This window comes from Littorina saxatilis, linkage group LG10, assembly GCF_037325665.1.
Source record: "Littorina saxatilis isolate snail1 linkage group LG10, US_GU_Lsax_2.0, whole genome shotgun sequence".
Classification (NCBI taxonomy): Eukaryota; Metazoa; Mollusca; class Gastropoda; order Littorinimorpha; family Littorinidae; genus Littorina; species Littorina saxatilis.
In genome coordinates, this window is record NC_090254.1 from 21,612,337 (window position 1) to 21,638,919 (window position 26,583).

At 40.4% G+C, this 26,583-nt stretch overlaps 2 protein-coding genes across 4 annotated transcripts in view; one reads left to right on the plus strand and one right to left on the minus strand.

The window, feature by feature from the left end:
- Positions 1–757: 757 nt before the first annotated feature.
- Positions 758–10,628, plus strand: LOC138978411 (proteoglycan 4-like). The gene is made up of 8 exons (XM_070351150.1): positions 758–1,223; positions 1,509–1,710; positions 2,924–3,406; positions 4,232–4,378; positions 5,046–5,135; positions 5,613–5,827; positions 8,422–8,509; positions 10,197–10,628. Exons 2-8 carry the CDS (start codon positions 1,671–1,673, stop codon positions 10,532–10,534), a joined length of 1,401 nt encoding a protein of 466 aa, XP_070207251.1. The 5' UTR covers positions 758–1,223; positions 1,509–1,670; the 3' UTR covers positions 10,535–10,628.
- A 9,968-nt stretch (positions 10,629–20,596) lies between these two features.
- Positions 20,597–26,583, minus strand: part of LOC138978407 (arf-GAP with coiled-coil, ANK repeat and PH domain-containing protein 2-like) — a 94,762-nt gene continuing 88,775 nt past the window's right edge. For all 3 annotated transcript variants that reach the window (XM_070351143.1, XM_070351144.1, XM_070351142.1), the window contains 3 exons: positions 25,976–26,025; positions 24,115–24,173; positions 20,597–23,670 (listed from right to left, as the gene is read on the minus strand). In XM_070351143.1, coding sequence (XP_070207244.1) covers positions 23,591–23,670; positions 24,115–24,173; positions 25,976–26,025 — 189 coding nt within the window. In that variant the 3' untranslated portion in view covers positions 20,597–23,590. The remainder of the gene's footprint in view (positions 23,671–24,114; positions 24,174–25,975; positions 26,026–26,583) is intronic.

Here is a 26,583-nt window from a genome sequence, read left to right on the forward strand (position 1 = left end):
TGTTTATTAGAAGTTTTGACCAGGGTTTTTCTTTGTATATCACTAAATGTAGGAATGAAAGTTGCAGGATTTCTGCAAATTTCACACTGAGTGTACACGATAACATATTTCTTCCCGAGTTCCATCATAATTTATAATCATGGTTTCTTTAAGTGTTAATTTTTGTGTGCAGACTGTTCATGTTTTTATTGCATGAAGATTTTGTTAAAATATAAATCACTGTATTTAACAATACTCAGCGTGAATGAACTGTCATTAAAATCATGTTTCAGATTAATAATTCATTATGAATGAATAAAATAGTTCAACGCAGCTATTTTTTTGTGTTTTTATTTGTTTTCAATGTTGCTTAGAATCTGATTTCGTATTCTGCTCTTCATGAAAGTCATGTGGTTTAAAATTGTGTGTGTGTTTCTTTGTTTTTGTTTTGTGTGTGTTAAAGCATGACGTGTTGGGAGAGATCACAAAATATATTCAGTAATTTATTTGTGAGAAACTAAGTGGTATATTTTATAGTCACTGCGGGAATAACGCTTTTGATTGTGAAATGGCCATTATAATAGTTTGACAGAAGCACACACGCTGGCACACACATTGATGCATCCGCGCGTGCATACCAAATGTGAACACACGCACACGAACATACGCACGTATTCACACATCCAAAGAAACGCACACACGCACGCAAAGACATACACACCCGCACGCAAGCACACACATACACACACACACATACACACACACACACACACACACACACACACACACACACACCAAGACAGAAAAGAAAAGAAAAGTCTATATACTATATGTGCCGAAGCCATCGAGTCTCTTCAGGTTGTTCTCCGACCTGATAAAAAGCAGCGGAATTTTTTGTTTTGAGATATTTTAAAGACAATTCTCTTGTCTATCTGAAGAGTTGAGCGTGATCATTAAGTTTCAGAGTGTTTGCATGTGTTCGTAGAAATCCAAAATTTATCAGGACCAAAAATAAGCAGTTGTGATTTAATGTACAGTTTTATCAAAAAATATGCTTTGAACAACATTTAAAGTGTGTATGAGTGCAAGGTACTTTCCTTTGGTTTTGTTTCAGAGATACACTCGGCGAAGTGAGTGCTTCAGAGCTACAGAATGAACCCAGTCGTCTGACACAAAATAACACATTCGTTGTCAATGAAGCCACCGTGGACTCCCCAAAACCAGCTGAACTTCAATTTCCAAACGTGAGTTGTCACTTCCATAACACTTTACTTGTAATATAAAATCCATTTGTTCTTTATTAATCCATCTGTTCATCTTTCAATCCACTTGCCCATGCGTCTATTTGTCCCTTCATCATCCCAATCTATCCACACATGATTTTGCACATATTCACACACACACACACACACACACACACACAGGGACCCGGCACACTTTTTGTATTTCCTGTATTAAATTGAAATGTAAAACTTATCCCCCCTAAAAAGTTCAGCCACCACCAAAATACACAATTTCTTACTTTCAAGTCAAACACTGCCGCCAAGGAATCAACGGAACAGTATCCTTACACCACAATCCAGGACATTGGCCACGCTGATAGATTTGAACCCCCCAACACATCCACACCAGTCTTATGTGGAGCGATACCAGCCACGAGAAGAGTACCGCAGCTGTCGTCCACGCCCAGGATGCCCATGCGTCCTCCTGTCGTGTCTGTTCCAAGAATAAGTAAAACCTGTTTGTATTTCTTGTTTAAAAATGCCGTTTCACTACAGGGAGTGGGCGGGGATGTAGCTCAGTCGGTAGCGCGCTGGATTTGTATCCAGTTGGCCGCTGTCAGCGTGAGTTCGTCCCCACGTTCGGTGAGAGATTTATTTCTCAGAGTCAACTTTGTGTGCAGACTCTCCTCGGTGTCCGAACACCCTCGTGTGTACACGCAAGCACAAGACCAAGTGCGCACGAAAAAGATCCTGTAATCAATGTCAGAGTTCGGTAGGTTATAGAAACACGAACATACCCAGCATGCTTCCCCCGAAAGCGGCGTATGGCTGCTTAAATGGCGGGGTTAAAACGGTCATACACGTAAAAGCCGTTGGATTTTCAGCCCATGAACAAAACAAACAAACAAAAACAAACTACAGGGAGTGGACTGGGGTAGAAGTGAAAAAGACTCAGGGAGTCCGGGGTTCGGGAGGGGGTTCTTGAAGTTGAGAAATGTCTATACTGTTTGGAAAAAAACGTACACATCCCAACCCTTTGATTATTCTTCCATTTACGTTGAAATGTTTGCTGACGGGCGCAGTGGCGTGTTGGTAAGACGTCGGCCTCCTAATCGGGAGGTCGTGAGTTCGAATCCCGGTCGCTGCCGCCTGGTGGGTTAAGAGTGGAGATTTTTCCGATCTCCCAGGTCAACTTATGTGCAGACCTGCTTAGTGACTTAACCCCCTTCGTGTGTACACGCAAGCACAAGACCAAGTGCGCACGGAAAAGATCCTGTAATCCATGTCAGAGTTCGGTGGGTCAAGTTATGGAAACACGAAAATACCCAGCATGCCTACTCAATGAAAGCGGAGTGAAGCTGACTATGCTCTCAGAGTATAGTGTGGGGAACCCAAATGGGCAAACGAGCTCACACGTCACCAGACAATTCTGGAAGGCTGAAGAAGAAGAAATGTTTGCTGGTGAGATTGAGACCCGATGTGTTGATATTCAGTGAGGCCTGACGGGCACAGTGGAACCCCGGTCAGTCTCAAGATACCTCACCTGACCCCTCCACTGTTTTTAACACTTTCCCCCTTGTCAGACCTTGTTTTCTAACTTTATATTCTCAGTAGAAAGTCGCTGCTGACTTCGAGTTGGTTTTTCCCCACAGCTTTGATGTTTGTTTATTTTTCCACAGCTTTGATGTTGTTTTTCAGTAAATCTATTTTTCCTGTTTAAGGTCATCCTTCTGCTCCACAAGGCAGTTTCAAACCTCGACCAGTGCAAGTTCCTTTCATCGCCGTACCCAGTAGACCCCCGGTGGCGCCGAAACTAGCGTCATCCAAAATCCCCACGGTGCGGTCCGCAGTGGCGTCCATGCTGGCAGGCACCAAGCCACCCACAGACAGACCCCAGCAACGACCAGCACCAGTGGTGCCAAAGATTCCCATGCCCAGGACACCCTTACTCGCCCCACCACCCTCTCCTCTACTTTCTTCTCCAAGAATTTATTGTCCCCCCGAAACCACCAAAACCAGTGTGGCAAAGAATGGTGTGGCAAAGGCGGCTGGTGTTGCAGTATCTGTCCCTGTGCTATCGGCACCTGTGGTCCCACTGCCAAGAATGTCTTCGGCTGTGCCGGGCAGAGGAAGGGTTCAGGGTTCGGTTCCCAGGCCTGTGCTCCTCGCTCCACCTCCCCCTGTGATTGCAGTGCCTGCTTCAGGTTGAGAGAAAGTTGTAGTTTGTTGTTTGCATGCCTTAGTAACTATATAAACTCTGCAACAAAATTATTGCACCCATTTATGTACCCCGACTAAAACATTCATTCCCGTGTTATTTCATTCACACTGTCTATGCCATCTATAAAGCCCTCCACTTAGCTATTTGGCACTCTTTTCTGATCACAGATTTCTGTAATAGTAGTCACGTGACCGTCGCCGAAGTAAGGGTACCCCCCCAAAACGGCCTGACAAAAACGTCAGGTACCAATTAAAAAACCGACAAAAAATCAGAATAGGCGCAACTTGGCAATATGTACTTACGAGAAGAATGCCAAATTAATTATCTATCCAGAACAGGTTGCTTTGTTTTGCTATCTTGCGTATCTCCTGTGTTATGTCATTTCTTCTGAGTCAGGTGTGGAGCGCATGAGCAGTAGAAACGGAGGTTTTTGTGTACGTGTCAATTTTGAGGGGTACCATGATAAAAAGCGCTGTATTTCAGCAATGACTGAATGTATTGATTCAATACTTTCACTTGAATCACTTAATTGGCCCAAGGGCAGTGGAACACCCGCTGGACTTTTTATTCTCGATCACGGGTTCAAATCCCGGCCGGGATGAAGACGGGCCAACTTTATGTCATGTCTATGTGACGTATATGTCCCAGCCAGTGTTGCCGCTGTGGCAAGTACAAGAACTTTATCATTCTCCCGGAATTGCAGGTGGCTGGTTACACCTAAATATACACACTTGCTTCCACTGGGAGGAAGCGCCCGGATTTTTCTAGGAGGGTGATCATAAAGTAATGAGAAAACAATGTGTTTCAGTGAGTCAGCTCCCTCGCCCGATGAAGCCCTCGGGTAAAGAGCCCTCACCACCTTGCAGCAAGATCAGTGCTGCACGGCGACCCCAACCCGTCCCAGCCATCGCCTCTGCTTCCAGTGCAGGAGATGCTCCCATGACGACCGGTACAGGTGAAGAAAGAGCTTTCAATTAAAATGCGCTAGGTTCGAGGTAACATCTGTCACACCTGCTAGTTTAGTTTAAAAACACAGTCCCGGCTTCTCGTGTCAATGATTTGGCTATGAGGCTTTTACATGGGATCTTACCGCCATCCCTCTACTTGAGCACATACCAAAAATCCACAGCCTCATTGCTTTGATGGGTTTTTGTTTATGAATTAATTTGTTATAAGTCATAAGTACGACATGTGTTCCATGGTACACGCACAGTGGTACCTGTTAACACGGGTCCCTCCGATGAGTGGACACCTCCCAACCGTGAAAGGACGCCTTCTGTTTCTCATTGTCGTCAACATAATTAGAAAATACTTCTGTCACCTCTTTTCTTGGTCTCGAGAGTTGTCTCACATCACTGCGGGTAAGCAAACTATAAGTGATGACTGGAATAAAGTGGTAAGGACGAAATTGTACTTTTGTGGTAATAATATCTCACCGAACATATAAACAATTGTTATAAACCACCTTATAACCAGTGTATGTGGGTCGTATTGCCGCTAAACCAGGGGGAGATTGAGATTTGCTTTCAAAAATTGCCATAATTTGTGCCTGCCTTTGCTGCGGGTTGTTCGGGATACTGCAATAATGTGTCATGCCTCATCTGTTGTATGATGGTTTTCAGGCAAATCTAACTCGCCAGTCAACAAAGACGCCGATGATGTTAATGCTGCGTTGCAAGATGAAGAAATGGAGTGTGAGATGGAACTCAGAGGTAGTACTCTGTGTGTGTGTGTGTGTGTGTGTGTGTGTGTGTGTGTGTGTGTGTGTGTGTGTATGTGTGTGTGTGTGCGTGTTTGGAAGGAATGGAAGGTGTGCATGTCAAAGTGTATTAAAGTATGCAATGCTTGAGTGTGATTCTTTGTGCATTTCTGTGATGGTCATAAACAACCATGACTCCACATTGTGAAGGGAAAAACAGAAATGTTACAAGAAAATATGTCCCTCGTATTAAAAAATTTCAATTTAGCACTTTTTTGTAGCAGTATAGATACAGAAGCAACCCCCTCTAGCACCCCCCACCCCGCTCTCCAAAAGCAAAAAAACAACAACAAAAACCAAACAGAAACAACACAACAACAACGTTCACAACAACAACGTTCACAACAACAACAACAACAACAACAACAACAACAACAACAACAACAACAACAACAACAACAACAACATACATCTTTGTGCTTCTCTCAAGGATCACAGCAAAGCGTCTCTTCAGATGAGATCTCCACGCTGTCCCAAGGGTATTCGTCTCAGGGTCAAGGCAGCAACCCTTACAGCCCTTTCAACATGCAGAAACACGTGGATAGGATCATGGAGCTCCAGCAGGAGGAGGACGATTTCAATCCTTTCGTGCAGCCCAATAAACACACCGGTCCTTTCAGACACCCTCAGTTCTGCGCTGGACGTGTAAGTGGTGGGGGAGCAGTTGGGTGGGGGGGGGGGGGAAGAGAGAGAGAGAGAGAGCGAGGGAGAGAGAGAGAGAGAGAGCGAGAGGAAGAGAGAGAGGGAGAGAGAGAGAGCGAGAGAGAGAGAGCGAGCGAGAGAGAGAGAGAGAGAGAGAGAGAGAGAGAGAGAGAGAGAGAGACTGTATTTCCTCTTGACTCTAACTTCAATTTTGGCAAATCCAGATTCACTACAGTGGTTTCCCTACACAAAAAAAAGACCTCCACACAAAAAGAGAAAAATTGAGGTCTAAAAATTGGGTGAGTTTTGAAATGGGGGTAAATTTACAAAGGTTATAAACAAAAAGTCTGAGAAAACTACCAGTTCGGGGGTTTTAGGGCATATTTTACAGTGCTGTTGGTGCCTACTTGCCGAGTGGCTATCCCAGGGGTCATATTCTAAATGAAATATAGAAAGTTATATATCAAATGAAAGGAAAATGAATAAGCTTTTCATATTTGCAAAGAGAATTGTGCTACATGTATCTTTAAAGGTAAAATTTTTTATGGGGGTGACAACATTATTTTTGTTGAAATTTGTACGTCCATTATTTGGAACACGTGACAAACACAAAGAAGACATTTTTTTGTGTTCAGTTTATTTTAGATATATGCTGCTAACTAGTCTGTTTTGGCATTCATTTTACATAACAGAGCAAAGTTTTATTGAGTTTTGCTGATAAACAAAAACGTTATTGTCACCTGAATACCCCCACCCAAATTTCAAAGTTGGACGTTTCATGACATACGCATGCCTAAGGCACACAAAAAAAAGTCTGTTTACGGTATCAGGCGACCGACCCTATTTTTTCCCGCGACCCTGGACTGTTTTTTGGTATTTGGGAGAAAAAAAGAAAAAAAAGAAGAAAAAAAAAATTGGGGGGGGGGGGGGGGGGTGGGGGTGGGGGCAAAATAACTTAAAAATATGGATTTTTCAAACAAAATAAAAAAAATAAAAAATCTTTTTTTATTTGACAAAATAACTTAAAAATATGTTTTTTTGGGGAAAACAAAAACAACAAGAAATTCCTCCGAGGTAGGAAAAACACCCCCGTCCTTACCATTCTCACTGCCACCAACTGAGAAGGTTATTTCCCTTTGACCATTAATATGTCCCTCTATAAGTCCTTGTAGAATCTTAATCCACCAATAACTCCCTAACCGTGTGTTTGACTGGTCCCAATTTTTGTAAGGACTGTCTCAGGAATGTATAGAACCTGTTCACCAAGTTTGGTGACGATTGGTCCGTTCATTCTTGAGATCTATATGCGAACACAAACACACAAACAAACAAACAAACAAACACAAAATAACTTAAAAATATGTTTTTTTGGGGAAAACAAAAACAACAAGAAATTCCTCCGAGGTAGGAAAAACACCCCCGTCCTTACCATTCTTACTGCCACCAACTGAGAAGGTTATTTCCCTTTGACCATTAATATGTCCCTCTATAAGTCCTTGTAGAATCTTAATCCACCAATAACTCCCTAACCGTGTGTTTGACTGGTCCCAATTTTTGTAAGGACCGTCTCAGGAATGTATAGAACCTGTTCACCAAGTTTGGTGACGATCGGTCCGTTCATTCTTGAGATCTATATGCGAACACAAACACACAAGCAAACAAACAAACAAACACATCGACCGAATCCTATACACACCCCTATACCGGGGGTGTAAAAACAAAAAACAAAAAAAGTCCCCACCTACCGACCCTATTTTATTGGCATAATAATTATGTACTTTTTTTTTTTTTTTGCCTAATAATGCATTCCTATAACTAACTTATAACAAAAACCCAGCTTGTTTTTGTCATAAAGTGTGTCTAACATATGAGTTTATCCACTGTCCGACCCATCCAATGTAAAATAACACTTTTTTTTCCTCGATAATTAGATAATTGGTCAGTGGAAAACTACAGGGGGGGGGGGGGAGGGGGGGCATCGTAAGCTTGCTTACGATGTGTAAGGGAGCGAACTGGTAAGAGTTAAAAGGGAGGGAGTCTTAAAAGGGGGTTCAACTGCTAGTCTTTCGGATGAGACGAAAAACCGAGGTCCCTTCGTGTACACTACATTGGGGTGTGCACGTTAAAGATCCCACAATTGACAAAAGGGTCTTTCCTGGCAAAGTTGTATAGGCATAGATAAAAATGTCCACCAAAATACCCATGTGACTTGGAATAATAGGCCGTGAAAAGTAGGATATGTGCCGAAATTGCTGCAATCTGCTGGCCGATGTGAATGCGTGATGTATTGTGTAAAAAAAATTCCATCTCACACGGCATAAATAAATCCCTGCGCCTTGAATATGTGCGCGATATAAATTGCATAAAATGAAAAATAAAAAAATAAAAAAAATAAATCCCTGCGCTTAGAACTGTACCCACGGAATACGCGCGATATAAGCCTCATATTGATTGATTGATTGATACTGTATCATGGTGGTAAATTTACAGAGGTTATGAACAGAGAGTCACTCTGAGAAAACAAGGTCTTAAAAAGGGGGATTCCACTGTATCTTTTTGTGTGTAAAACTATATTTCTCGGGTTGAATGTTGTGCAGGATAATACCACAGCTGAGAAGACGACCACCATGAGCGCTGGGCCTTCCAGCAGTTCTGTCTTCAACATGGGTTTTATGGCACCACCAGGTAAGCTGTATTTTTTCTTTCTTTTTTTTCTTTTTTTTCTTTATATATATAAAGATAAGTTTACAAATATACATTGGCACGTATTTACAATAAACATAGATTTAACATACGATATTTACAATAAACATACATTTAACATACAATATGGGTGAAGGTTTGCGAACAGGTAAGGGGTGTAAGAGAGAGAGAGAGAGAGAGAGAGAGAGAGAGAGAGAGAGAGAGAGAGAGAGAGATGGTGGTGGTGGTCTGAGTAATTATTGTTATTGAGTACAGGTTCAATTAAAACAAAACGGGCTTGTGGACATAGAAGTCTTTTAAACTGGACACGTGTAATAGGAGACAAGCTCAGGTTTTAACATGACAGCACTTTTTGACTCATCTGAGCAATCAAGAGTCTTGATAATGAGCAGTGTTCGACTGGCTGGCCACAGATGAAAACAAGTACATGTACCAGTAAACTTTGACTTTTTCTCGAATGTTTAAAGCTTGAACATTTACACATTTCTGGGGTTAGATAACCTCCAAATATGACGCAGGTGAATGTGGTTGAACATCGTCAAATTTCCAGGTCAGAGAGGGGTCATATTGGGGTAAAAATTAAATTATTATTTCTGATTTTTGACTCACATGCGAAGCAAAAGTGAGTCTATGTACTCACCCGAGTCGTCCGTCCGTCCGTCCGTCCGTCCGGAAAACTTTAACGTTGGATATTTCTTGGACACTATTAAGTCTATAAACACCTGATGTGGCCTGATGGTGTATGGTTACAAGATCTCAAAAAACATGTGCGGCAACTTGACCTCACTTCAAGTTCAAGGTCACAGGGGCCGTAATTGTTGTCTTAAAAACGACCATTTTTCACATTTTCGCATTTTTTCTGAAGTTATCGAGAATGGCAACCTTAGCTATGTATGCTATACAGGGCAATGTAAGCCCTATCTTTGGACACCAGTTTGGTTGACCTTGCTTCAAGGTCAAGGTCGCAAGGGTCCTTTAAAGTTGGATTGTATACATATTTTGAAGTGACCTTGACCCTGAACTATGGAAGATAACTGTTTCAAACTTAAAAATTATGTGGGGCACATGTTATGCTTTCATCATGAGACACATTTGGTCACATATGATCAAGGTCAAGGTCACTTTGACCCTTATGAAATGTGACCAAAATAAGGTAGTGAACCACTAAAAGTGACCATATCTCAGCTCATGGTAGAAAGAGCCAATAAGCACCATTGTACTTCCTATGTCTTGAATTAACAGCTTTGTGTTGCATGACCTTGGATGACCTGTCACATGTATTTTGGTAGGAAAAATGTGTAAAGCAGTTCTTAGTGTATGATGTCATTGCTAGGTTTAGTTATTTGACCTTGACCCTGAAGGTCAAGGTCATGTCAAGGTCAAGCATGTGAGTCGTATGGGCTTTGCCCTTCTTGTTGTTGTTGAAGCTAGAGCTTTCAAATTGTACACACTTGCAGCGTTTGGTGCAATCCATAGCAATAAGAGTAAGACCCTGGTATGACACCAGAATGAATCCTAGTTTCTAATAATTAAGTGGCGAGCTTTTCACAGGAGCAGATCGAAGTCAGTAGAGGGCTGGCAACCTTCCCATCATACACAAGCTTTTAATGTCTTTCTGCCAGAAGAAAACAAAACACCACCATTTCAGATTTCGTGTTTCCCCCCACAGTAACACCAACACAACCGATGACACCACTTTTCAACAAACCAGCATCACCAAGCACGCCAGCACACATCATCAAAGCCACCTCACCCGGCAGGGAGGAGCGTGGAGGTTCTTTCTTCAGTTTTGAGTCCATGGACACGGGTGAAACCACTGGTGGGCTCAGTCTTTTGTCCATGTTTGGAGACACCACCAAAGAGCCTGAACCAGAGCCTCCATTTTCTTTCAGCTTCGGTAATGGTAGTTCCAAGGAAAGCGCCAAAGATTCTGGATTTTCATTCTCGTTTGGTGGTGGTGAGGAAGGTGGAGAAGGAACATCTGGGTCCATCTTTAGTCTGTTTTGAGTTTGATTTCTTTAGCTGTATTTTGTTCTCTTTTTTTTTTTTTTTTCACCCTTTCACATTGAAAGTTTAGCTTTGTGATTATTAATTTGTTAGTTTTTTTCTTCTGTTTTTCAGTTTGATTTCATTACCTGTATTTTGTTCTCTATAAACAAAATTCTCAGCTCACCCTTTCACATTGAAAGTTTAGCATTGTGATCATTCATTTGTTCGGTTTTTTGGGGGGAAATGTTTTTGTTTATTCAAGTTCTCGTACCGCTGTTCGGGGAAAATGCCAAAGATTCTGGATTTTTTTCCTCATTTGGTGGTGGTGGGAAAGGTTGAGAAGATACATCTGTTTCGAGTTTGATTTCATTAGCTGTATTATTTGTCTACATTTTTTTTTCTCACCCTTTCACATTGGAAGTTTACCATTGCGATTATTAATTTGGTAGTTGTTTTTTTAACAGGTTTTTGTTTCTTTTCTTCAGTTCATGTAAGATTGTTTCTGCAACATTACTGAATTACACATACAGTAGTAATATTGGAAGTTGACTTGTCATGCTCATTTTTCTGTTTCTCCTATTGTGGACATAAGGTAGAAAAAAGAAGTGTCCAAATGTGAATCAGTTCTATTAATGTCCAGAATAGGCACAGTGGAATAATGTTCTTGCACTCTTTACTGAGAAGACATTTAAAGGTACATAAATGATCATACTTAACGACACAGATCCGTCCAAAAGCTTGTATGTGATATGAGCAGCCTTTGACTGAACACACACCAAAAATCTGTTTTGTATGTGGAGGGGGAATTTTTTGTTGAATTAATTGTGTAACTTGCACCTGTATAAACCAAATTCATTCATAACAAAATTCCTACTCTGTACAGGAAGCAGGCAGGCTGTAGGTATTTGGTTTGTTTCAAAGTGAAAATATGACTGAGACACATCATTCTGTGATGGTGTGCCTGATAAATTACATGGGATTTAAGAAAGGTACATCTTAATGTATTTCTCTACTTTGAAGATTAGATGTTTTGAACCTATTCATGTTAATGCAAGTGAAGATTTTTCTTTTCTTTCTTTCTTTCTTTATTTGGTGTTTAACGTCGTTTTCAACCGTTCAAGGTAAGTATATCACGACGGGGAAAGGGGGGAGATGGGATAGAGCCACTTGTTAATTGTTTCTTGTTCACAAAAGCACAAATCAAAAAATTGCTCCAGGGGCTTGCAACGTAGTACAATATATGACCTTACTGGGAGAATGCAAGTTTCCAGTACAAAGGACTTAACATTTCTTACATACTGCTTGACTAAAATCTTTACAAACATTGACTATATTCTATGCAAGAAACACTTAACAAGGGTAAAAGGAGAAACAGAATCCGTTAGTCGCCTCTTACAACATGCTGGGGAGCATCGGGTAAATTCTTCCCCCTAACCCGCGGGGGGAATTTTTCTTTTCGATGTATATCACAATTATTAAAAAGTTACCTGAACAGTTGAGAGTTCTACACACCATAGCTTTGTTATTTGCTGTTATTTCACTAAAACATTTTAACACACTAAAACTCTCATTCAAGCATCCAAAAACACACATCCATGTATGTCGGCAATAGTTTTATTGGCAAGTTAATTAACAAAAGTTGTTTGCCAGCAAACAAAATCATGGCAAAAGTCAGCATGTTGTTATTTCTTCACATATTCACATGGAGTGCCAATGCATGCAGACAGCCAAAGAAAGTACACTTCATCACATCCATCTACAGGCAGTCCTTACTTGAGCTCCAAGTCGACTTCTTGAAGACTTCGCCAGTCTTTTTACTGAAAACTCTGTGTTTTTTTTCTTTCTTTATTTGGTGTTTAACGTCGTTTTCAACCGTTCAGGGTTATATCGCGACGGGGAAAGGGGGGGGGGGAGGGGGGAGGGGATAGAGCCACTTGTTAATTGTTTCTTGTTCACAAAAGCACTAATCAAAAAATTGCTCCGGGGGCTTGCAACGTAGTACAATATATGACCTTACTGGGAGAATGCAAGTTTCCAGTACAAAGGACTTAACATTTCTTACATACTGCTTGACTAAAATCTTTACAAACATTGACTATATTCTATACAAGAAACACTTAACAAGGGTAAAAGGAGAAACAGAATCCGTTAGTCGCCTTTTACGACATGCTGGGGAGCATCGGGTAAATTCTTCCCCCTAACCCGCGGGGGCCGGGGTAAAACTCGGTGCTAAAGCTGCTCCGAGCGGCCAGCTTTGCGTAGTCGACTTCACCCAATTAGAGACAGGCTTAAAGATACTTTCCTTCCTGTGTAGAACAGTCAGTAGAGATCTTTCTGCCTCGTCTTTTACATGAGCTAAGGACTTGTACGTTCCATCAGTTTGTGACATACCAGGAACCCACATCCTAGCTGCTTTCTGAGCAGAATGACAATATTTTTTGTTGAATTACATCTAATTTTATAAGTGACACTGTCACAGATGTCAATCTCCAAAATTAATTCAGTAAAATGCCACACTGCACTGGAAGCAGCCATGCAGGCTGTTGATTTTCTGAACATGTCCAAGTGGAAGTACGTTGTTAGTTAGTTAGTTAGCTGTTGCTTTTCGGGTCCAGCGGACCATAATAGGCCAAATCAGGACCCCAGTACGTTGTTTATCTCATGCAAAAGATTAGACAGATCTGTGGTGATTCCTACCATCATTTACATGGGAAGGAAGATACCTTTCACTGCCCACAATGAATATCAGTCCCCTCCTCTCACAACTACTGTGAGCGGATGTTTTAGTAACTGGAGGGAAGTGAAGGACAGAGGGAGGAGGGTAGAGGAAGGAAGGACAGAGGGAGGAGGGTAGAGGAAGGAAGGAAGAGTTGTTTTCTTTGGATGCTGCAACACCTCGGCTGTAACTAATGTGAACAATACGTACACAGATATTAGTGTGAGCAGAAACAAAACGAACCACAGGGAAAGTGTGAGCTTTGACTAGACTTAATCTTAGCGTCATTGGTTTACTTGGTTCAAACTTCTGACCACAAGCGTCTCCCTATACTACCAGTCATAAGAAACTAGGCAGATGCCTTTGAATGCAGATCTTTGTGATGTTGCCATTTGTCGTAACGTCATTGATGGACAAGAAAAGTGAACAAAACTGACTAATTAGGATACAAATTTGTTTTTGGTTTCCAATGACATGTAAAACTTGTGTTCCGTTAAAGCTGTTCTGATTTTTTGACAATTTTAACGCGGGAACCCAATATTTTTGTGAAATTGATTTTCGGGGGTCTCCGTGTTATAGGTTCCACTGTGCCGACCCTACCTTATGCAAAATCAATCTGTTTGCTGAATATGGTAGGGGAATAGATGGCCATTGTAGTATATAATTAATTTTACAATTAAGAGTCTCTCATCACAAAGATCTGCAGACGAACGTATCTGCCTCAGTTTTTCATGAAGGGTAGTTATTATATAGAACAGAATCTCTGAACTGATACCGAGGCCAAAAAAAAAAAAAAGAGAAGGTGAAAACCAAGAAAAGAAAAAGAAAAGAAATGAGAGAGAGGGGGAGAAAACTTAATTCATATTTTGTATCCTCAAAAGATTCTATTCAAAATGATTTAAGCAGAAATGTCAAGGGGTTAGCTACAGCAAAATGAAATGAAGGCTTATTTGTAAATCTCATTGCATATACATGTTGAACGCATTCCTGTCATCAACCGTTTGTGACACAAGCATATTGTAAAGATGACAAGAGGCAGCATTCATGTAATCATAATGCCTCACTTAACAGATATTTTTCTTCTGCAATTAAATTGACTATGGAAGGCATCCTCATCTTAACAGCTCCCATACACGATAACAACCTAAGAGACACACGGTGTCAATATTTTGATCTTTAGATTCCTTCATGTTCCCTGCAAAGTACAGTGGTACCTGTAATGAAAGAACACCCTTGGGACCAGCCAAAAATGTCGCTATATAGCAGATGACCTGTTATACCAGGTTGGCTTTGGTAGAGATAATAGACAAACGGACAGGTGATATCTTCTTCTTCTTCTTCTGCGTTCGTGGGCTGAAACTCCCATGTACATTCGTGTTTTTTGCACGAGTGGAATTTTACGTGTATGACCGTTTTTTACCCCGCCATTTAGGCAGCCATATGCCGTTTTCGGAGGAAGCATGCTGGGTATTTTCGTGTTTCTATAACCCACCGAACTCTGACATGGATTACAGGATCTTTTTCGTGCGCACTTGGTCTTGTGCTTGCGTGTACACACGGGGGTGTTCGGACACCGAGGAGAGTCTACACACAAAGTTGACTCTGAGAAATAAATCTCTCGCCAAACGTGGGGACGAACTCACGCTGACAGCGGCCAACTGGATACAAATCCAACGCGCTACCGACTGAGCTACATCCCCGCCAGGTGCCAGGTGATATCATATGGCAGGTGTTCTCTCATTAGAGGTGATATCATATGGCAGGTGTTCTCTCATTAGAGGTGATATCATATGGCAGGTGTTCTCTCATTAGAGGTGATATCATATGGCAGGTGTTCTCTCATTAGAGGTGATATCATATGGCAGGTGTTCTCTCATTAGAGGTGATATCATATGGCAGGTGTTCTCTCATTAGAGGGGCCTCACATTGCGGGTACCACTGTATGTCATTTTCTTTTTCACTCATTGAATTTTCCCCTCACACTGAATTCATAGTTGTGTTTTCCACTTGATTCAACTGTCCGTCAAGCACCATACAGTGTTCAAACGGCGATGAGCATTTGCCTTCACAACAAAGATCACATCAAGCAACATTCACAAGCTGACAACAATGATCACAAATAAAAAATTACATCAAAAATAATGTGTTGTTGGAAATAGGGGCTATAGAGATGGGGGCCTGGGGTTAAAAATATGCAGATGCAAGGCACAAAATGCATGATTCATCTAAAAGGGAAAATGTTTCACAGCGTTGAAACTGGAAAGCCAGCAGCAAAATATACATCAACTCTCAACTACTGTGAACTCTGTAAAGCTGAAGGCAGTGTGTGGAATGGAGTGCAAGACTGCAGTGAAACTCAGGTATGAATGCGTTAGTCAAATAATACTACTTACAACACTTTGCGATCACAATAATTGCTTGTATGACTAACCATAAACGATAGAGCACAATTATACAGCTGTATCAGTCCTAACTATACTCCTAGAGAAAAAAAGCCATTGAAGCACATTAAGTAAAATACATCTGTATGGGATTTCCAGTTGAGACAGCTTATAATCACAAGCATACACAAATGGTTTCCTATTATCAAGGGTAACATTTACATCTTTGATCTATTCAGGATGTAGATAATTACAAAACACTAAATGTACAATCAGGCTTTCTTACCCTAGACACCACTAAAATGTACAGCTTCTGACTATTGGAAATTATTACCAATAAAAGAAAAAAAAATACAGACTTCCTTTTTTTAAGCTTTTCTCCACAGTATATTAATACATGCACAGCCATAAATATATGTACAGCAAAAGTGCTTTTGATTTCACAATTTTATTTTCTACAAGTAGCAAGGTGAGTTTCAGAGGTGGTAATGAGAGAATTGAGAAATATATCATGTTCTTTGAGTTTAGAGGTGTACATTCAAAACAGATTCAGATGCATTTCTTCTTTGTGCTCAAAAACAAACTGAACAACAGTGTAAATTAAGAGCATTCACTCAGAACCTGGTAATTTTTCATACAATTTCTCAGGTGTCAGTTCTAGTTATCACTGTTTAAACATTTACCCCTTACTAATTTTTACACATGAAATCAATAGATTCACTAATGCAAATTACATATCAGGTGCTCGCTGGGGGTTCTTTCACACAGACTAGCAGTGATGCAGTTGGCAAATTCTAGATTCATCCAAATGAAACATAAAATAATACAAAGATCATCAGTAATCAATCCTAATTATTACTCACATGCAAGACTGGAAAATACAACTACTGCATGCATGGTAGAAATTCTACAATGATGCGTCAAAACCAGGAAGTCGTAAAATGATTTTCATTCCTTGACCTTCGTAAGCGAGAATTCAATGACTAAATGTTTTCATTGCTAGAGTTTTCAGCATTTGTGTTTAGAACACTGGAAAGAAGAAGGCAATCGCAAATAATCCTCATCTACCACAACAGAAAATAAAAAGGTTTGTAACATCTAATACAGAATAATGAGAGACACATCATCTTTTTGACACACAGAAATCATAAATGTGCCAATTACAACATAAAAAAGTTGAATTTCTTCATTCATCCAAATGTTTTCCGTCTTCAGTCATAACAATGTAATGTAACACTGGTCCTTTTTTATATCACAACTAAAATAGTGACAATATCACAATCTCAACTTTCCAATCAACCAAAGAGGAAACAAATTCTCACACAACATCACCATATTACTCTGTGAGGAAAAGACTGCGCACTTCCTCTGATTTTTGCAACAGATTTTCAACAAAAAAAATGATGTAAAGAAAAAAACGTGCACAATATCCTTTTGCTGTCGGGTCATATTTTAATGCCCGAGAGTTTTTTTTAGGTTTTTTTATATCACTAAAGGTCTGTTTTTATAACTCTAACTTGTCTAATAACATCTAAATCAATCTTTCTGACAAGTTTTTTTTAAACCAACAAACTTGTAAATTAGGCTATCAATGTTTTTTGCAATCACTGAAGTCAAGAGTAACTGAAGGGTAAAAATTCATTCACAAGATCATGCCATGCAATATCTTACACATGTGAATTAAATGTGAAAACTGCATCACATGTATGCATACACAAAAAAAACATTTAAAAAAATGAAACACCGAGACACAGAGGGAAACAACAAAATTCAGATCAAAATTGAATCCAAATGATACAAAATATCAAACAAAAAATTGTTTGGGGAGAAAAAGAGTTGACAAAATCTGATCACACAAGACAACAACTCAAATTCAACAACACCAACTACACCCAGGTAATAGAGAAACTGAATACAGTGGAACCCCCCTTTTAAGACCCCCCAATTTAAGACTCCCTCCTTTTTAAGACCTTGTTTTCTCAGACTTTCTGTTCATAACCTCTGTAAAATTACCCCTATGTTAAGACTCCCTCCTTTTTAAGACCTGATTTTCTCAGATGTTTGGAGGTCTTAAAATGGGGGTTTCACTGTACACAAAACGGCAGCAAAGCAGACGGGTAATACAAAGCCTGCTATAGAAAACTTAGATACACTAGGCAACACTTGAACGAAATTCAAAAGGAGTATAAGGATATGAGACAAAAAAATAGTGCCAAGATTGCGGTCTACTTCAAGGTTTTGATGTTATTATCACAAAATAAGAATGCGTTATAATGTGCAATAAATTACAGTGCTGGCAATTAATGGTTTCACTAATTCAATGCTTTGAGTAAAACAATATGGCAATCAATGTTGCTGACAGCAACAAGTGTACGCAACCTAATAAATATATGGTTTTGAAACGGCATGCATTTAAATAAAAATAAAAATAAATGTGTAGCCAGCGTATCTTCAGATGAAAACTTTGTGAATATGTATGTCATAAAATAGTCATGTGCAACCTTTTCAAATACAAACTACAGTAATTACTCCAAATTAAGCTTATTTGAAATTTGAGTACTGACATTCTTGTCATGTACAAAGAGACACCTTTTTTAACATTTTAAGAACAAAAAGTTTCACCAACATCACAAAGCAAGCATGAGCAGTGCAACTTTAAACAAGAAGAGCAAACGCTCGATCGAGTCACTTTCGCAGTTCTGAATATTATATGAGGCATCAGATGGACAGGAAGAAATTGCTATTCACAACACAATGAGTCACGTTCACATAAAATTTGAGCCCGGTCACTTTTATAGTTTCCGAGAAAAGCCCAACGTTAAGTTGTGTGTTGCCGAACAGAAAAGGCTAGTTATTTCCCTTGTTTTTCTGATAACGTTCGTAAAAGGCTACAGATGTAAATACTTTGATGTAAAGAATAATCCTACAAAGTTTCAATCACATCCGATGAACTTTGTCAAAGATATAAAATGTCTAATTTTTCCTTTGACGCTGACCTGTGACCTTGAAAAAGGTCAAAGGTCAACGAAACCATCGTTAAAGTGTAGAGGTCATTGGAGGTCACGACTAAACAAAATATGAGCCCGATCGCTTTGATAGTTTCCGAGAAAAGTCCAACGTTAAGGTGGTGTCTACGGACGGCCGGCCGGCTGGCCGGACGGCCGGCCGGACAGACTAACACTGACCGATTACATAGAGTCACTTTTTCTCAAGTGACTCAAAAAACCACATAATTTTTATTTTTTTTACTTCACACTGACACAATGAAATTGTAAATCATGAAAAAAGGTTCATGGGCCACATTAATGGGTAAGTACATCTTGGCCTAAAATTGTGGAGGGTAACTTTCCTAAGAAGGAAAAGAGAGGGCAAGAAAAGAAAACTACTTTAAGCATTATTATTCTGTCTTCCCTCACCTATATTTATGTGCCAGTCATAGAAGCCGGGGGGGATGAGAGAAAAAAACCACCACACAAACCCAGCACAGACCTACTAACCCCTGTTAATCAAGCCTCAAAAGTCTTTATTTATTACATGTGCTGATTGTTCTCTTTGCCTGCGCGCGTATAGTATGTTGGTTATGTTTGGTCATAGTATGTTTGCTTATGTTTGGTCGTTATCTTTGCCTGTGCGTGTATTGTATGTTTGGTCGTTTTTTTTGCCTGTGCATGTATAGTTTGTTGGTTATGTTTGGTCGGTTTCTTTGCCTGTGCGTGTATAGTATGCTTGGTCGATGTATGTATTGTAAAGCGCTTAGAGTAGACATTTTTCTAGAATAGCGCTATAAAAGTTTGCATTATTATTATTTGGTGTTTAACGTCGTTTTCAACCGTTCAAGGTTATATCGCGACAGGGAAAGGGGGGGGGGGGGGGGGGGGGGATGGGATAGAGCCACTTGTTAATTGTTTCTTGTTCACAAAAGCACTAATCAAAAAATTGCTCCAGGGGCTTGCAACGTAGTACAATATATGACCTTACTGGGAGAATGCAAGTTTCCAGTACAAAGGACTTAACATTTCTTACATACTGCTTGACTAAAATCTTTACAAACATTGACTATATTCTATACAAGAAACACTTAACAAGGGTAAAAGGAGAAACAGAATCCGTTAGTCGCCTCTTACAACATGCTGGGGAGCATCGGGTAAATTCTTCCCCCTAACCCCGCGGGGGGTCAAATAACTATTTGGATTTTTGGGGGCATTTTCAGCAAAGCAAATGGCGTTTAAGTGTAGCATTATCTAAAACTTTATCGCACGTCTGCATTTATTTCTCGCGCAAGAATATACATTTGTAATAACAATATTTAGAAAGCAGGAACATAATCATGCCCATTAGTGCAAGTTTGCAGTGCCACTTATCACCGGGGACAGCATTTTTTAATCCATTTTTTTCTGACTGCTACACATGGTGAGAAGCAGAAATGAGTACCAGGACTCATACGAAAGAGGGATCGAACTGTTGCTAGCTTGTGATTATTTGTTTGAGCGTAGCAATTTTTAGCTTGGCGTAACAGCCTGGCAATTTGTGTTATAACGTAGCATGCTATGCTCAGGGTTCCTGCAGGGCAGAGCTGATACAATTCAAGGAGTTTTCAAGGACATTTCCAGGACCAAATAAATGCTTTTCAAGGACATGATTTTCCCCAATTTAATGCAAAGCACCAAGCTTACCTTCAGGAAGGGAAGCAACTACAGGTGACTAGTAATAGTTAGTTCGTCTGCTTTAATTTGTTTTCACTCGATCTTTTATTCTCCCAAAATGTGTGTACTGTATTTGACGAAAAAAAAGGGGGTTGCATTTTTTTTTAAATAAGACAAGCTGCTGACGAAATGTATAGGCAACAATTTGGAAAAATCAAGTACTTTTCAATGACTATTTAACAAAACTCTATTTTCAAGCACTTTTCAAGGCCTGGAAAAGGTTTTCCAATTTTCAAGGAGTTTTCCAGGGTTCAAGGACTCTGTACGAACCCTGTATGCTGAAAGCTCTGCAAGAATTAAGTTTCATCTTCTACAGACCTCAGAAATTGTGAGTTGAACCCCTGTATAACTTGCATTAGGCAGCCAAAATGCAAAACTGCTGTCTGTAAGCATTATTAAACAAATTACAACTGACAAAAGAATGGTGTACAAAATGTTTCTCTTACACGGAACAGAACTCATGGGCAATACTGATCATGGGTACCTAGTAAGTACATTAATTTATATTGTATCTTCTTCCAATTAATGTCTGCATAAAAGGTAGAGGGTTTGTGCGATCAAATCAATTAAAATAGTTTACATACATACATACACACACAAAAGAAAAAGGAACCTGATGATCGTCTCACTACAAATTAAGCTAGAACAATTGTTTATAACTACTTGTGACACTTAAGATTTTATGAGTACATGTATATCATATGAAATTCAAACAGTTTCAGAATACTGCACGCGTACTGTTCTGTTTTTTTCCCATTCCATAGTTGCAACCTTGACTATTACACATGACATTAAATGCAACATGCATGTACACAAAGAATGAAAGAATTGAACACTTTAAAATCCGAACATCAAGGACATTCTCGTTCAGATCTAGTATGCACGTTTGAATGAAATAATACCACAGAAACGCTGTTCAACACACATCTTTTCTTTAACAGTCTACACTGGAAATGCCCAACATACTTGAGGAATGTTATCTTTTGTTCATAAGCACCGTGTTCGGTTTTCTTTTGAACAGTAATCATTATCTGACATATGCTGTCAGTTCTGAAGATGTCTGAAAACAGAGTATCCCAAATACTTCCAGAGTAAAAAAGACAGCTCACTTCAATTTGATATATTCCTAATTACTTCTTATCTTTCTTGACGTAATTGGAACTGAAAATGACCATAAAATAAAATCTGACAATTTGTTTAAAGCACAATTATGTGTTTACTTTTTAAGAATGAACACTTTTTATGAAAACAGTGGCTATGTTAGGCGCGTTTGATCGATCTGCGCGATCGCGCGATCGCGCTGCGCGTTTGGTGGATCGATCAAACGCGCACACATCGATCGATGTGTGCGCGTTTGATCGATACAAAGAATACAAGAATCGTTAAAACGCGCAGCTCTTATAAACTTGCGCATTTGGACGATCCGTCTCACAATTCACCATCGTACTACGCACACACACGTCTGCTGGCAATGACCGGAAGTTATGACCGGAAGTAGGCCTAGCTATAAAGTGTCTAAACAACAATCTCTCTCTCTCTCTCTCTATCTCTCTCTCGATCTCTCTCTCTCTCTCTCTCCCTCTCTGTCGATGAACCCATATACTTCAGCTACTGTCAGTATGTTTGTCCCTGTCCCTGTATCTCTTTCTCTCTCCTCCTTGGCCCGCGTGCGTCTCTCTCTCTCTCTCTCTCTCTCTCTCTCTGTCTCTCTCTCTTTCTGTCTCTCTCTCTCTCTCTCATAAACACACACATACACACACACACACATTCACAGATACAGAAGCACACACACACACACACCGTACACACACACACTAGGCAAACATAGACACACATGTAAAGTTGACACTGACACACTCGCAGACACGCACGGCGCACGCATACACACCGTGGCTCACGCGCACACACACACACACACACATGCTGTACATACATATACACACACACACAAGCACACACACACATACACACACACAGACAGAACGTGTGTACAGGAGTGCGTGTGCGTGACTGCAAGTGCGGTGCCTGTTTGTGTGTCAGTATGCGGTGTGTGTTTGTGTGTGTGTGTGTGTGTGTGTGTGTAAAGCACCTGTGTGTTTGTGTGTGTGTGTGTGTGTGTGTGTGTGTGCGTGTGCATGTGTGTTTTATGTGTGTGTGTGTGCACGACGGTGTGTGTGTGTTTGTCACGTGTGTGTGTGTGTCACAGTGTGTAAGGTTGTGCATGTGTGTGTATGTGCGCGGGTGTGTGGGTGTGTGTGTGTCTGGGTGTGTATGTGTATGTGTCTGGGTGTATGTAAGTGCACGTGTGTGTGTGTGTGTGTGTGTGTGTGTGTGTGTGTGTGTGTGTGTGTGTGTGTGTGTGTGTGTCTTAGGTGGTTCACAATCGTATTGAACTTTTCGCTTCACATCAAGATTGATTTGGGACACATGGCTGATGCATGTATCTGCCTCCACTTGCAGTGTGTGCCTAAACCTCTCCATCATGTATGAGTTAAACGAATGAAGAGAGAATGAAGCAATAAAACTAACTTGAGCCTATCAGTGTGAATAGAGCTCAGCAGTAATCAAAAAAAAAAAGAGCTGAATTGTAATCAAAAACGTTAATTGTTGGGGTATATTTCGGAACATTCCTGTATTTGAAACTTTTCACCTCCGGCGTGCGATGTGTGTGTGTGGTTGGGACTTACTTTGTGACAGATCGTCCAAATGCGCAAGTATAAGAGCTGCGCGTTTTAACGATTCTTGTATTGTATTCTTTGCATCGATCAAACGCGCACACATCGATCGATGTGTGCGCGTTTGATCGATCCACCAAACGCGCAGCGCGATCGCGCAGATCGATCAAACGCGCCTAACAGCTATATCGTATCCACTAGTTCATCACAAACTTCCCTATTTTTTAGTACAAGCAAAACTATAAATTGCTCACTTCACTGTTTCCTGAAGGACGGTTTGACAACCTGCAATATACCTCTTGGAAAAGTAAACATTTACCATATCAGAAAAAAACAGAAATTCTGTTGATCCAGCTAAGCTTTTCAGCAGACCTTTCAAGTGACAACACTTTTACAGCACAACATGTAAATGTACTTATGCAATAGAACATTCAGTGGAGCAATCTTCTTTGTACACATCAGTATCAAGAGTTGAGCAAGGCAGAAAGTAATTTGGCACATACAAAAGCTTGAGTGCTTCTTTCTCTCTCTCTTTTGTAGTTCAACAATTCGTCTGGTTGCATTCTGTATCGCTATCAGTCAGCAGTGACATGTCAGTGTTATTTTCTCTTGAGCTTTTCTGGGTTGTTGGAAGCCATGTTTGAGAAATCTCTGAAGACATCTGTGAAAGTGTCATCCCCTGAAAAAAAATAATGAATTCTTTAAACCCTGTGGAAAAACTGTATGCTTAACATTAGAGATGGGTCTATTGGTCTGATTAAATTTATTGAAGAAAAGCAGTCCCAACTCAACACATAAACAAAAGGAGATTTTCACATAATTATGTTTGCAGTGTCATTGTTTTGAAAGAGAGAGTTGCTGACCAAGTCCAAATTCTACAAAGAAGCAAGACTTTTTTTCTTAGAAAAGAAATAATACTCCAAAATCTAGAGGGTTAATCTTTCTGTGAAATGAACAACAACAACAACAACAACAACAACAACAACAACAACAACAACAACAACAACAACAACAACAACAAACAAACAAACAAACAACAACAACAACAACAACAACAACAACAACAACAACAACAACAACAACACACACACACACACACACACACACAACAAAGAAAGCATACCTGGATTGTAAAAGCCTTCACTTTCCTTCATCTCATCATTCAGTTTGGCCAGTCGTAACCTGAAGACAGAATATACAATTCTACCACAAGAGTTTAAGGTACATGCAGCTGCAAACACACGCACACACACAAACTTCACCCTTCAATGCACAGCCACACCCATAAGCTTATTCCATAAGAGCTGCTGTGTCACCCATAAGCTTATTCCCGAAGAGCTGCTGTGTCACCCATAAGCTTATTCCTGAAGAGCTGCTGTGTCACCCATAAGCTTATTCCATAAGAGCTGCTGTGTCACCCATAAGCCTATTCCATAAGAGCTGCTGTGTCACCCATAAGCTTATTCCATAAGAGCTGCTGTGTCACCCATAAGCTTATTCCATAAGAGCTGCTGTGTCACCCATAAGCTTATTCCATAAGAGCTGCTGTGTCACCCATAAGCTTATTCCATAAGAGCTGCTGTGTCACCCATAAGCTTATTCCATAAGAGCTGCTGTGTCACCCATAAGCTTATTCCATAAGAGCTGCTGTGTCACCCATAAGCTTATTCCATAAGAGCTGCTGTGTCACCCATAAGCCTATTCCATAAGAGCTGCTGTGTCACCCATAAGCCTATTCCATAAGAGCTGCTTTGTCACCCATAAGCTTATTCCTGAAGAGCTGCTGTGTCACCCATAAGCCTATTCCATAAGAGCTGCTGTGTCACCCATAAGCTTATTCCAGAAGAGCTGCCGTGCATGTACCATGTTCATGATCTGAAACAATATCTTCGCTGTCAGTCTACTCAATCCGTCAATTAATCCCTTGACTGCCGGAACAAATTATTTAAAAAAAATTAGTAATTTACAAGCCAAAACGACCAGCCCAAAACTAAGGTAACAGTCTCCCAGTGCAATGTACAGTTGTTGTACAAGATACAAGATACAAGAGATACAAGAAGTTTTATTGTCCTCATCAATACAAGGAAATTTGGCATGTGTGTGGCAAGACGTGATACACTGATACATAGACATTTACAAAACACAACTGAAGTTCAATATCAGCACTTGTCAGAGTATTCACTCTGTGATGCCAAAAGTACCCACGTATATATATACATAAATATCACCGTTTATATCAATCAAGGGATTAAAAAAAGAAACTATTTAGTTGTTGTGTTCAGGGCGGGGATGTAGCTCAGTCGGTAGCGCGCTGGATTTGTATCCAGTTGGCCGCTGTCAGCGTGAGTTCGTCCCCACGTTCGGCGAGAGATTTATTTCTCAGAGTCAACTTTGTGTGCAGACTCTCCTCGGTGTCCGAACACACCCGTGTGTACACGCAAGCACAAGACCAAGTGCGCACGAAAAAGATCCTGTAATCCATGTCAGAGTTCGGTGGGTTATAGAAACTTGAAAATACCCAGCATGCTTCCTCCGAAAGCGGCGTATGGCTGCCTAAATGGCGGGGTAAAAACGGTCATACTTGTAAAAGCCGTGGGAGTTTCAGCCCATGAACAAACAAACAAACAAACAAGTTGTTGTGTTCCTTGTCAGAGTATTCACTTTGTGATGCCAAAAGTACCCACGTATATATACATAAATATCACCGTTTATAGCAATCAAGGGATTAAAAAAAGAAACTATATAGTTGTTGTGTTCCTTGTCAGAGTATTCACTTTGTGATGCCAAAAATACCCACGTATATATAAATATCACCATTTATAGCAATCAAGGGATTAAAAAAAGAAACTAAAGAAAAACAGTTGAGATGTCCCTGGGATCCACAAACTCCCCACACAAGAACTGAACTTTAATGTATGTGCTTAAACTCCGCCCACCCCCTCCTTTTCTCATGATTTATTCCAGACAAAGCAGGGTATACTCACAGTGTGACAATGTCGGCATTGGCACTCTCCACTGCAATGGTCAGTGGATCCTGAAACAGAGAAAAATTATTTGTGCAAGAAGTACAGTGTACCTTACATGGCGTACGTAGCGTCTAAAACAGATTTGCTGGCATCACAAGTTGATCCATGCGCTTCATAAGGGGGGTGAACAATCGTGAATGAGCGCTTCTAGGGTGATAACGTGAGACAACTCCTGTGATCTTGCCGTGAGGTGGTGCCAGTTACCACCCGAAAGAAAGAAGGGGCATAACCTCACCAGAACCGACCATTGTCTGTTTACCGTATAAAATGCACGACTTACACACAAACTGTTACCAAACCGATATCCATGGGACCAATGCAAGTTTTTTGTCCTTTCTCGTATGATCTTGCCGCAAGGTGGCGCCAGGTAACAGCCGAAAGAAAGAGGGGGAATAACCTCACCAGAACCGCCCATTGTAGCGACAGATTCAACTCGCTGTCGCATGGTCTTCAGCTAAAGTAGTTGATGAGCAGTTTTATCTGACTTGTACCCAGACGGACTTTTGTTTGTTTGCACAGGTGAAAGATCAGATGATATCAATAATGCAAAAATCACTTACTTACAG